Below are 14068 nucleotides of genomic sequence, written 5' to 3' on the forward strand. Positions count from 1 at the left end.
GTCGGTTATAGTGATGAAAGAGTAATTTTAGGAAACTATGTCGGTTTTTGGTAATTTTAAATCTCAACCATTGATTAGCATGATCCAATGACTATGATTTATTCCTACTTCTTTTTAGTATAACCCTCCCATATATATATATATATATATTGAGGATCCTAAGAGAAGTTTTTGAAATTGAAAATTTTGAGCACCATTTTGGGCCACAAAAAACCCCTTAAAAATTATATAACAAAAAAACACAAAATTATAAAAAGTTAAAAATCAAACTTTTATATTTTTATCATGGTTTCATAAAAAAAACTAATTATATATATTTTTATTTAATCTCGATTTACATAATGTAGAAATATGTACATTATCATTTATCTTAATTGTATATATGTGTATAAAGAATAACACGTATAAAAAAAAATAAGTACTATACATACATCTATAATTTTGCTAAACCGATATTTGTTTTTATTTTTTTATGAAACCGTAATGAAAAATTATTTTTTTGGTTTATTTACTTTTTTTTTATTTTCGCATTTTTCTTGTTTTATAAATTTTTAAATTTATCTTACAAAAAGTTTTTTTGTGTTCCAAAATGGTTCTCAATTTCAAAATGGTTCTCACATGATCTCAATCACACACACATACACACACACATACACACACATATATATATATATAGGGGTGAGATCTAGAGAGAACTCATTTTAAAGAGAGAACTAGAGAACTAGTAAAGAATTATTTTTAACTATTTTTAAAAAATTATTTTGTGATTTTTTTTATTCCCTCCTTCTAATAAGATGATATTGTTTTTTAAAAAAAACGTCGATGTAATGTGTATGTGCATGAATGTGTATTGTATATACAAAATAGTGTTTTATTGCATATAATACAACACAAATACATTATCTAATACACACTATTTAATATATGCAAATACGACACTAATAATTATATGCAAAACACATTATTACATATATGTGATACAATACTAATGCACATATGCACTATATCGATTTTTTTTAATTTTTGTATATAATATAACACTATTGCAAATATACAATATAAACAACTATATATATGCTATTCAACACTATTTCAAATATCAAAATGCACACTATTGTGCATATGCATTATAAAAAAAGTCGATGTATTGCATATATGCATTACAACGTAAATTTATTTTTATTTTTTTGTTATTTTTATATTTTTTGTGGTGAAGAATAACAACATATAAGAAGGATGAAAGAAAAAAAATTTAAAAATATTTTTTTTAATTAAATTAAAAATACTTCATTATTAGTTCTCTAGTTCTCTCCATAAAATAAAGTTCTCTCATGATCCTCTACTTATATATATATATAATAAGTAGAGAATAATGTTGTACAATTTTTTATTTCTCATATGTTTAAAAAAAAGCATATTTTAGATGTGTTCTATACACATCGAATTTACTAGTGTTACGTTAGTTTTATGTTAATCTATATAAGTTGGTGATAATTTGCATATAACAATACCTTATTATTTTGTTTAGTAATTAATGAATTAGGTTTGCCAAATAAGATTAGGAAAGAGAAGCATAATTTCAAACTACACTAAATTTGTAAATATTTTAAAAGTATATCAAATTGGTAAATAATTTTTCAATCTACACGTATTAGGTAAAAAACTCACATGCATGTTTATCAATGAGTAAACTGCGGATTTTGTCTTTGTGGTTTGTTCAAATATGCGGTTTTAATCCAATAGTTTTAAATTTGTGATTTTCGTTCGTGTGGTTTCGATTTACTTGCAATTAAACCCGAATTCACAAATCCCATTAAGTTTGGTCATCAGTGTGCCCCTCACGTCATGGGCAGTTTTGTCATTTTTCTCTCCAAATAAACTTCAATCCTAATTCGCAAGCCCCTCACGTGAGGAGATGGGTTGTATTTGGGGATATAATGGACAAATTTGTCCCTCATGTGAGGGGCACACTGATGAGTTTAACGACCAAACTTAACGAGGTTAGTGAATTCGGTTTAATTGCAAGTAAATTGAAACCACAGAGACGAAAATAAAAAATTTGAACTAAAATCGTAAATTTAGACAAGCCAAATGAACGAAAACCGCAGTTTACTATTTATCAAATTAATCTATTTCCATGCACTTTTCATGCGGTTTATAGATAGTTTTATATTCGAAAAATATTTCTATTTGTATTTGAACTTGTCAACTCACCCAAAAGTAATTATGATGGAAATGGAGGCGTTAATGTTAGATAACATTTATATAATCTATGGTTACTATCTCTTTTAATCAAGCGACCGCGAGCGAAGGGATTTTTGAACATGAATTAGTGCATGAGCCTTCGCAAACTATGTTAAAAGCGGTAGATAGTTTGGTTCCTATAAGCCATGGTCAATGAGAATTATAACCCGGGAACTATAAACTAGAAAACAACTGTTGTTGTCGATGTCATATTAAAACAAAAGCAAATTAAATCAACGAGCTCATGCGAGAGTGAAACTTTTTTAATGTGTCTATGTAGCAATTGTGGTACTTTCAGTTCAAATATTTCCATAAAACGAATGCCATGGAATATTTCAATGTTGTAGCAACCATCGTTTAGGATCCTGTTAATTCCTCTACAATTTCCGGCCCTATATTCTGGTTGTGCCATGTGAGAATATTTCTGCGATGATGGGTTTGCCATATGGGTAATAGACCCCATTAGAGGTGGCAAATGGGTTGGGTTGAGTCAAACGAGTCATTGGTTGAAACGAGTCTTTTGGTTTGGGTCAGAATGAGTTTGGGTCAGAACGGATTTTGAGGTTTTTTTTTGTAAACGAGAATAATGGCGGAAACATATTAGTTTTTTTAGATTTTTATGTTTTAAGTTATGATTTTTTTATTATTTTTTTTTAAAAAAATTAAAGGTTTTTCTATTAAGATCAAAAACCCTCAAAAAAATATTCAAAAATAAAAATAAAAAAATTAACTCAAAATAATAAATCATAAATAAAAAAAAGTAAAAACGCTAAAATGTTTCCTACGTTGTCCTCGTTCCATAAAAAAACCTACCGAGAATCGAACGGAAACCGAAAAATTAACTAAAATGAAACAAAAAGCCAAAACCGAACCACATCAATTGAAATCGAAAAAATCAATTAAAACGAAACTAAAAGAATTCAAACCGAACACAAACGAAACTGAAAAACAGACAAAAAGGAGTCCGGAATCGACCAAAAAGAAACCAAAACCTAGCTCATCCCGTGTGAAAACTCGTGTTGGCTTGAAACATAAACCGAACCCGTTCCAATTTAAAACTCGTTTTGTGTCGAAACCTGTGTTGTACGAAACCCCGTTCCGATCTGAAACCTGTCACATTTCCTTAGGACACTAACCCACATCGACCCATTTTTTGAACTTGTTGACCCATTTTGACTCAAAAATAAAAAGAATAGAATTTCAAATTACTCATTTTGACCCATTTAGTTAAAACCTTATACCCAAACCAACGCATTTAGTTTTTAAAACAACTCAAATTGACTCATTTAAAAGGGTTTGAGTCAAGATTGCCACCCCTATAACCCATGACCTCGTTCAACTTGGATGCTTGGCTGCAACTTCGCTAGTGCATTTTGAAAAAGTGCGATGGGGCAAATGACCAGTCTAGGTGATGGATGGTTGATGCACGTTGTGATCAACATTATTACAAGATTTTCTTTAGCCAATGAGTCAAAGTGAATCCATTTATTACAAGGTGCTTCACGAGATGTGCAAAAAATGCGTTGGAATATGTATGTTTTGATGGAGGGAGAACTTGATGTGCCAAAGGTTGATGATCGCATATACTCATATTGTCCTTTTACCGGCTACTCATGCAATACTTAGAATTAGGTACCAAATAGTACTTACACATCCGGTCGTACCACTATTGGGAGCTGCGGTCATTCCTTTGATGAGTCCTCATAAAGATGACCCGTCACAAGTGGCGCTCTTGAGTTACATTTTCATCATCAATGGCAATTTCACTCGCATTTCTCATTTCACTCATAATAAAAAAAGTCGAGTGAAAATCTAGTGTGCTCCCAACAACATAAATAAAAGTGACTTGTACCACATTTTAAATTATTAATATAGGTTATTTCACTCAGTTAGTTGCAAATTTGATTTATTAAATATGATTTATCGAAAATTAAATGGCAATTTCACTCGCATTTCTTATTTCACTCATAATAACACAAAGTCGAGTGAAAATCTAGTGTGCTCCCAACAACATAAATAAAAGTGACTTGTACCACATTTTAAATTATTAATATAGGTTATTTCACTCAGTTAGTTGCAAATTTGATTTATTAAATATGATTTATCGAAAATTAAATGGCAATTTCACTCGCATTTCTTATTTCACTCATAATAACACAAAGTCGAGTGAAAATCTAGTGTGCTCCCAACAACATAAATAAAAGTGACTTGTACCACGTTTTAAATTATTACTATAGGTTATTTCGCTCAGTTAGTTGTAAATTTAATTTATTAAATCTGATTTATCTAAAATTAAAATTCTTAAAAATAGATCCAGATGTGCCGATTAACAAGTGATTTTGACGTTTGATTAAGTGTATACATTTGGTATTATCCTTCAACAATTTTTAAAATGAAATACAAATAAAAAGCTAACTTTTACAAATTTTGTGACAATTATCAATATGAACAATATATTGTTTAGGTAAAAACTTTTCATTTTGATTTTCAAACAACGAAAAAAGTCCTTGACTTGATGACATTATTCAAAATTAAGATGCTTTAAAATAAGTTTTTTTTATATGACCGGCTTGATTATATTAAAAATACAATCATCCTCTTATACATAAAAAAAATATTATTGATTTTAATAAACGTGAAATTATTAATTTGACTAGGTCATGAATTTGTCTCTTGTTTTTGAGCCATCATCCCACACGCTTATTCCATCCTACCGATTCCTACTTGATCTAATTATTATTCTCAAACTTTATTGTTTTAAAAATCCCATTATTATAATCAACCCAACTAACCATTTACAATTAATCAAACCACAAAATCACTTGTTAATCCTACCTTTCTTTGACTTTTATTTCATTTTCTCAAACATCCATTTGAGATCAATCAACAATCCCAATGGAGAATGGAGCAAGAAAGCTTAGTGATGACTATGAAGTAACTACCATCTTGGGAAGAGGTGGATTTTCGATTGTACGGAAAGGTATTAAGAAGTCAACGGGTGATTTTGAAGACGGTGAGAAGGAAGTTGCAATCAAGACATTGAAAAGAGTTGGTGGCAGCGGCGCTGGTGGTGGGCTAGCGCGTTTTCCAAGTAGAAACCATGGTATGATATCGGATGCACTGCTAGCAAACGAGATCATGGTGATGAAAAGAGTTGTGGAGGAGGTGTCTCCTCACTGTAACGTCATCCAATTACATGACGTTTGTGAAGATGCTACTGGGGTCCATCTTGTTCTTGAGCTTTGCTCCGGTGGAGAGCTGTTTGACCGTATAGTTAGTCAAGAAAGGTACTCTGAGGCTGAGGCCGCCAAAGTAGTGCAACAGATTGCTAGCGGTCTAGCAGCGCTCCACCGGGCCAATGTGATCCATAGGGACTTGAAGCCTGAAAATTGTCTTTTTCTTAGTAAAAGTAAAGATTCACCTTTGAAAATAATGGACTTTGGGCTGAGTTCACTGGAGGAGTTTACAGATCCAGTCGTGGGCCTTTTTGGGTCCATTGATTATGTGTCACCAGAAGCCTTATCCCAACAGAAGATTACTTCCAAATCTGACATGTGGGCTTTGGGTGTCATTTTATATATTCTTCTCTCAGGGTAAGTAATTCAAATATGATGTGGGCTTTTTATAAAATAAATAAAAACTTAGGTAGATTAGACAGAGTATTAATATAACTTGTTAATAATTTGAAGTGTTGGTAAAGAGTTAGATAGCAAACAATTCTAGGTTACAATAAAAAAATATATATTCAGTCGCTCCAACAAACACAAATGCATCATCAAACACCCATGTCACTACTACATGACATGGATTGTACCAATGATATATTTTCATTGATTGGTTTTTCCTAATTTCAGGTATCCGCCATTTAGTGCGCAGTCGCATCTTCAAAAACAACAAATGATCATGAACGTACGACACTACAATTCTCAGATCACATCTTAATCTAACAGTCGGTTTATAATAAAAAAAGAAATTGACATTGCGTGTTCATCGTGTGTTCAGGGGACTTTTAGCTTCTATGACAAAACATGGAAAAAGATTTCTAGATCCGCCAAGAATTTAATTTCCAGTTTATTAAATGTCGATCCTCAAAAACGGCCAACTGCCGATGAGGTACAAACACGTTTTGACTTCTGAATGTCAAACTTTGACTTCATAAAAGTCAAATTATAAGTATTTTTTACTAAACCCTTCAGACCTTCAATGTATATAGATTCTTAAACATCCATGGGTGATTGGAGACTCAGCAACGGAGCGCCAAATCGACCCAGAGATTGTATCGAGGTTACAAAGCTTCAACGCGAGGCGCAAGTTTCGAGCAGCTGCTATAGCAAGCATGTATACATGCACAATTTTTTTGAGAACAAAGAAGCTCAAGAACCTGGTCGGATCTTATGATTTGAACCAGGAGGAGCTTCAAAATCTCAGGAATCATTTTAAAACATTGTAAGTAAACATTATTAGCTGTCAATAGTCGTGAAACTGTCTAAACCGGCATCTTTGGCTGTTTAGATGTGCGGATGGTGAAAATGCGACACTTAGTGAGTTTCAAGAGGTGTTAAAAGCCATGAAAATGGCATCACTAATACCTCTAGCCGGACGAATATTTGACCTTTTTGATAATAATCGGGATGGTACGGTTGATATGAGGGAGATACTTTGCGGGTTTTCAAGCCTCAAGAATCTCAAAGGAGACGATGCTCTTCGTCTCTGTTTTCAGGTTAACTTTTCCCCAATCTGAAACACGTAAAAATACAGGTTTTTGGAACGGCCAACAGGACCCGTTTTATCAAATAAGTCAACCTGAATACAATATGTTAAATAAATTGGTTAACACGGACACCTCGGGGATAATTTTCCCTCTTAACTATTATTTTTCCGAAAGTTGAATTAATTTTCCTTCTTGAAATCCTAGTTACCTTTTAATTTTTCCTTAAATGAAATCAAGTATTCAAATTTTTTTTGTTCGCTTTATAAAATCTCGAGCTAAAGATAAAAAAACCAAGTTCGTTAATTGTCAAATTAGAGAAAAAGAAAAAAAAACTATTAATTTGTTACTAAGCCATTATGTAGTACTTATGAATCACAAATGAAAAACAAAGGGGCCAAACTTAAAACATGACCTAAACACAAGAAGATTTAAGTGGGCCTCACATGATACGAATATATGTGTAACATCAAACCCTCCAAACCGACAAGATTTACTCCTCTAGTAATAATGTTTGATTCAAAATTGTTGGAATTGAACCAAAATGAAAACAATATTATTGGATTCTCGTGCTAGTACTAAAATGCTGATAAACATATGTTCACAGATGTATGATACGGATGGTTCTGGCTGCATCAGTAAGGAGGAGGTCGGGTCAATGCTTCGGGTAATACTAAACATCGACTGAAAAACACAAGTGTGACATTAGTATCGTGTTGCTAAGACTTTGTTTTGTGATTGTGTCATGTGTAGGCGTTACCGGATGAGTGTTTGAGTATAGATATCACAGAGCCAGGAAAGCTGGATGAAATATTCGATCACATGGATGCTAATAGTGATGGGAAAGTAACGTTTGATGAATTCAAAGCCGCTATGCAAAAAGATAGCTCGTTACAGGATGTTGTTCTCTCATCAATTTGTCCTAACTAATTAGTTTTAAGTATTGCTGTTAAATGAAACCAACCATTATTTAGATGCTCGTGATGTAATATCGTTGTTATTATTATTATTATTATTATTATTATTATTATTATTATTATTGTTATATTCATACTCTTTTATTACTACTACTATTATTTATAGATTAATTAGGAAAATATGTTTTAACACAAAAGTACTATTCATCTCATTTTGGTACAAATGCTTTTGAATTATATGTAAGTTTTCTTCAAAATGTTAAATATAATAACTCTTGTAAAGAAGAGTTTAGGTGGCCCAATAAACACAAACTACTAAGAGGTGTTTGACTAATCTCATTTAACTTTGAAAGTGTTTTCAATAAAAATGCTTATTTGTTTGGGTTAGTTTTTGTGATTGGGAAATCAAAAAGTATGTAAAATGAAAAAAAAAGAAGAACCACCTTATATATTTGTTAGTTTACAAGCAATGGAATGGTGTGTATTTATAATTTGGTATTCCAAAAGCAAAAAAACAAAACAAAACAAAACAAAAGGCTTGGATTTATTGCTTCTGAAAAACAGTTTTTAACCCATTATAAAAGGCAAAAACGAAAAGTGTTTTTGTGACACCCAAGCATACTTATTTGCTTTTTTGTGTTTTCAAAAGCAAATAAACAAGTTTTAAAATATTAGCCAAATATGCCCTAACTTTGCTTTCATCACAAAAAACACCTTCTAATTTCAACCGTCACCTGAAATACAAGTGAATTCTTTTTCTTCTAACAACCAAGACTCTTAATCCCGGTACTGACAAATTCTCACTTTTAGCACTTGAACGGCTTACCCATGAAGGACACTCTTAGAAAAAATCTCAATGGCAACCCCACCAAAATAATGATGGAAAAATGCACCAGGACGCAAACGGATCTAGCCCGTCAACCACATGGGCACACCATGCTCATTTTTGAAAATAGGGTCGCAAGTAAGTCCCATCCATAAACCACATGAACGTCAATTTACTAGTTTTCATGACTACTCTTTCTGAAAAAAAGAAAAAAGAAAACACTCATTGTAAATCTTGATCAATTATAGTACACTGTCATATATCATCAACACTTTCCAACATATTTGCCAATGCTCTTGTCTAGTCAAAAATAAACAATATGAAGAAATATCTAAATAAAGTAGACGTCTAAATGAGGAAAGAAAGCACCATGATTAAGTAAACTAATACCAAACTAATTCAATTCAATCTGTACTTTCATTATAACCAACAGCATGTTACAAAAATATCTTCCTAGACATCAAAATGAACGCCATGTGACCTTATCATTGTTAAGACGTGACTCAAACCAAACATCTTTATCAAATATCATTTGTATCCAATACTGAAACAATATTAATTGAACAAGGCCTTCTAATTAGTTTCTTTGTTAATAAGTTTGACTCGTTAAACCGTTTATGACCAATTCCCAAATTGATTGTAACATTTACACAAACTGCCCACGGTTAATTAGTTTAGAACTTAAGTAAAACCTTTTTAAAACCCGCTTACGTAAACATGTTATGTGGGTGGGTCAAGTATATTTATGTTTTAGGGTTAAGTTTTCTATGCAAACACTTAGCCGAATTCACGTTGGGTGACATCAATGTGCTGATTTGAATCCAACAAAACATGAACAGAACTCATAAGCTTGAAATGGTTGAATCAGAACATTCGTTTTTGTAACAAAGCATTCGGACTTAATATTTTACTCCAATAGACAACTCGTTTGTATTAAATACTTAATCCCAAAAAATTTATATGAAAATGAGTAAACTGTGGTTTTCGACCTTGAGTTTTGTCCAGATCTGCAGTTTTAGTCCAATAGTTTCAAATTTGCGAATTTCGTCCATGTGGTTTCATTTCACTTGCAATTTAACCCGAATTCATTAACCCCGTTAAGTCTAGTCGTTAAACACATCAGCTTGCCCATCACGTGAGGGGCAGTTTTGTCCTTTTTCTCCCTAAATAAACTCCAATCCTAATTCACAAGCCCCCTCACGTGAAGGGCTGGGGTGTATTTGAGAAAAAAAGGACAAAACAGCCCCCACGTGAAGTGCACGTTGATGGGTTTAACGACTAGACTTAATGGGATCAGTGAATTTGGGTTTCATTGCAAGTGAAATGAAATCACGGGGACGAAAATCGCAAATTTGAAACTATTGGACTAAAATCGCAGATTTGAACAAATCACAGGGACGAAAACCACAGTTCACTCTATGAAGAATAAAATCATTTAAACGACCTAAATCCTTTATACTAAACTTTCCTGATTGTATAAACAATCTCACGCAATTATGATTTAAGATCGGATCGCTTTTTTTATTATTAAGATAAATATAACAAATACTAACAACGATACTTTTGTTATTATTGGGAAAAAATATACAAAACCGAACAAACATGAAATATATACAATTTTATGTTAATAAATTGATTCATATCTTTGTCTTCCACGAGAACTTCAATAATGTCTTCGACTTTGTTTTTTATTACAAAACGAACAACATGAATTGTTGGCGGTTTGGCTTAGGGTTTATGTTCGATACGCGTCCTCAAAACAGATTCTGAGGTCTCCCCTTAGAAAAATTGTTTGTCTCATAGTTTACGACATATGAAACATTATGTACTGCATGAGATGGCTCTCGCACTTAAGATAACACTGTACGTACCGCGTACTAGTGTTTGTTGAAAATGTGGAAAGAGATGAAGTGTACAAAGAATCTTTTGAGAACTAACAACTTTTCTAGAACAAAATTGTGGTAAGGACATTTCTCAAATTTGTGTATCAATTTTTTCTATGAACCATTGTGTTCATTGTATAGACACAAAACTGAAACTAAAATAGGTTTCAAATCGGTTAACTGAATTGAAACCGGTCAAAATCGGTCAAAAATCAAACCGAAACCAATCAAAACTAGAATCAAAACCGATTGTAACCTAGTCAAGAAACCGGTTTCAACACGAACCGAAACCGATTAAAAACCGTTTTGACTTTTGTTAACCAAACCGAACCGGTTTCAATCAAACCGATTTTGAGTTTAAACTGGTTTGTGCACCTCTAGAGTGCATCATCGCGTCACATGCATCCATCGTCCATGCCACGCGCATCCTTTATGGTCCCCACTTGTGTCTACTTTTAAAGTAAACAATATTCAAGGGATGTTTGTACTAATAAACTATTTCAATTTTTATCCCCCAACATATAACTTGTGAGAAAATTTAATAACTTTATATGTCGATATCTCATTATCTTAACTTTATTTTTACTAGCTATTACTTCTATATATTCTCATCACATATGAAATTCAATGTAATATAATTCAGTGAAACAAGATATTTTATACTAACCACGTGTTTAAAAATATCTTTCCTATCGAATTAACTTTAATCAAAACTATAGACTTAAGATAATGACAACCACCAAACCATCTTTCTCAAATTTCTACTAAAACCTTTATATCCATAAGGAGAAAGACCTAAATGTGACCATGAATTATTCATTTAGATTACATGAAAATGAAATAACTTACAACTTAATTGGTGGCTTTTTATTGATGATAGTTCCATGTACACTTTTTTAAACTTATAAAATGCATATTGTTTAAAAACATGCTTAAACATATAATACATATTAAGGGTGGTAATGTCTAACGTGTTACGGAAATAACCAAGGTTTAATATGACATGGTTTTGGATCAAATACAAATGAAATAAACGTGCTAATTGTGAGAATCAAGCAGAGTAATTATATATATACAAGTAGAGTAATTATGTAATTACATTATTCTATAATGTAATTACATAATTACTCTACTTGTATATATATAATTACTCTGCTTGATTCTTACAATTAGCATGCTAATTTCATTTGCATGTTAACTTTCCCCAATATAACATATATAGTATGTTAAAAAAATGATTTTGTTCGAGTTAACATATATATATATATATATATATATATATATATATATATATATATATATATATATACACTAGTTTTTAGCTCGCGTGTTACGCGGGTTACTTAAATGTTAATGTACATAATATTGTGGAGTTTAGTGTAGAAATCAAGATATAACATCACCGTATGAATACAAAATAGTTTAAAAAAAACAGTAATCAAAATTACAATTACATTTAGTTCAAGTAAGAAAAGATTTCCTTGAAGACAACATTTTTTGTCTTGTTAGTTTGTTTGCCATTTTTGTCTAGAATAAGTATCTTCAGACCGTTTTTGCTTGTAACTCTTGATAATGCGACATATAGTTGTCCGTGTGAGAAGACATCGTTCTTTAGGTACAAACCAACCCTATTTAATGACTGTCCTTGGCTTTTGTTTATAGTCATAGCGAAACAAACTGATAAGGGATATTGTCGCCTTGTAAATTTGAATGCTATGTTTTTGTCAGAAGGTGTTAAAGCGATTCTAGGTATAGAAATTCTTTCACCGGTATTAGTTCCTGAAAGAATTTTCACTTCAATTACACAGGTACCTAAAGAAATAACCTGAAGCCTTGTACCGTTGCATAAGCCTTTCTTTTGATCAATATTTCTTAGAAGCATAACCGGCACTCCCACTTTGAGTATAAGGCGATGGTTTGGTAGTCCAGCTATTTTTAGGCCGTTTAATAGCTCAGTAGAGTATAAAGTTGGATCAACATTTCCGTCTATATAGTCAGACTTTGATACAGAATCTGAGCTTAAGTACTCAACCGATTCACCAGGGAAGCTTTCGATCAGATGGTCGTTTATTTCATGTACGACCTCATTTGTTGGTGCAAGTAATGCCGTCTGTTGAAAGTAATTAGGGTCTTCTTTGTTATTTAAAATGTCTGGATACACAAACTGAATGAGCTTTGTGATAGGGTCATTTCCTTTTTCGATAAGTAGATCAGATGGTATCTCTATTTTTGTTGTACCGTCATTAGGCCCACCGACTTTACCCTCTCCAATGTCTAGCAACCATTGTGCAAACTTTTTTGTTTCCTCTATATCAGGAGATGGTTGACCAATTGTTAACCTTAAGTTCCTTGTTAATCTAAGGACACGGCATTCATTCCAAAAGTATGAAGAACATAGAGATGCCTTTTGCTATTTGTTGTCTGCTTCCTTTCTGAATTACTGGCAAAATTTGTCTAAAGTCGCCTCCAAACACAACAACTTTTCCTCCGAACAGTAGTTTAGATTGCAACACATATTTGCATGTTCTGTCTAGAGCTTGGAACGCATGTTTGTGGGTCATTGGTGCTTCATCCCAGATTATTAATTTTGTTTTTTGCAATAGCTCCGCCTCATCCGAACCTCGTTCTATTACACAAGAGGAGTCCTCATTCAGGTTAATTGGAATGTGAAATCTCGAATGTGCTATTCTACCATCGGATAGCAATAATGATGCAATTCCGCTTGAGGCAACATTCAAAACAATATTACCTTCTGATCGTATTGCTGAAGTTAATGTCTTCCATAAGTATGTTTTCCCTGTTCCACCATAACCATAAACAAAAAAGGCGCCACCGTTATTCTTGTGAACAGCTTCTTTTATTGTGTCAAAAATTGCTCTCTGTTCTGAGGTTATCGTAGCGAAGAAGTTTTGGAATTCTTTTCTTTCAAATTGTTGATCGTATGACTGTTCGTCAAGGATCAGCCTATTATTGATAACAGATAAGGATTCTTCATCGGGAAAAGGCATCGTCTCATACCTACTTAAGCTTGTGTTGTTTTGTTGTAGTATTTTTTGGATTTCAAGTAAGGTAAGGTTCTATATCTGTTCTTCAGTCAGTTGCAACTCTGTAGAAGTTTTAAACAAATTAGAATTGTAATCATTAAGTTTTAAATATGACATTTAATATTAGTTTGGACATAGCGTATACCTGGAGATTTTAAAAGTTAGCTTTGCTTATAGATTATGTCTTTCGAGAGGAGTTTCCATGTACTGTTCCATACATGTTCGGGTCTGGAGAGACTGTCAGTAGACAACATTGTAGCAAACAATGATCGTAGGTAATCACCTGAACCTGATAGACTTGCTTCTTCAATTCCCTCAATGTATTCTGTGTCATCATCAAGTAATCCAAAGGCATAACATGCATCTCTGAAAGTATTGTATGTCTGACCGTTAACGGTACGTATTTCTTCATAACTCCTTGGACCTTTCACTCTGTTTATAAGTAC

At 32.5% G+C, this 14068-nt stretch overlaps 2 protein-coding genes across 2 annotated transcripts; one reads left to right on the top strand and one right to left on the bottom strand.

The window, feature by feature from the left end:
* The first annotated feature begins 4969 nt into the window (after positions 1-4969).
* On the top strand, positions 4970-7904 carry LOC143623698 (calcium and calcium/calmodulin-dependent serine/threonine-protein kinase DMI-3-like). The gene is made up of 7 exons (XM_077094541.1): positions 4970-5837; positions 6099-6153; positions 6247-6357; positions 6458-6690; positions 6757-6964; positions 7560-7619; positions 7706-7904. Exons 1-7 carry the CDS (start codon positions 5140-5142, stop codon positions 7880-7882), a joined length of 1542 nt encoding a protein of 513 aa, XP_076950656.1. The 5' UTR covers positions 4970-5139; the 3' UTR covers positions 7883-7904.
* Positions 7905-12034: 4130 nt separating this feature from the next.
* Positions 12035-13586, bottom strand: LOC143623725 (uncharacterized). Its single transcript, XM_077094565.1, has 2 exons — positions 12983-13586; positions 12035-12885 (listed from the first exon to the last, which is right to left on the bottom strand). Exons 1-2 carry the CDS (start codon positions 13584-13586, stop codon positions 12035-12037), a joined length of 1455 nt encoding a protein of 484 aa, XP_076950680.1.
* Between the last annotated feature and the right edge of the window lie 482 nt (positions 13587-14068).

The sequence above is a fragment of the Bidens hawaiensis genome, unplaced genomic scaffold, assembly GCF_021521415.1.
Source record: "Bidens hawaiensis isolate Kalapana, Puna unplaced genomic scaffold, B.hawaiensis_p1.1 tig00003536_1, whole genome shotgun sequence".
NCBI classification, from domain to species: domain Eukaryota; kingdom Viridiplantae; phylum Streptophyta; class Magnoliopsida; order Asterales; family Asteraceae; genus Bidens; species Bidens hawaiensis.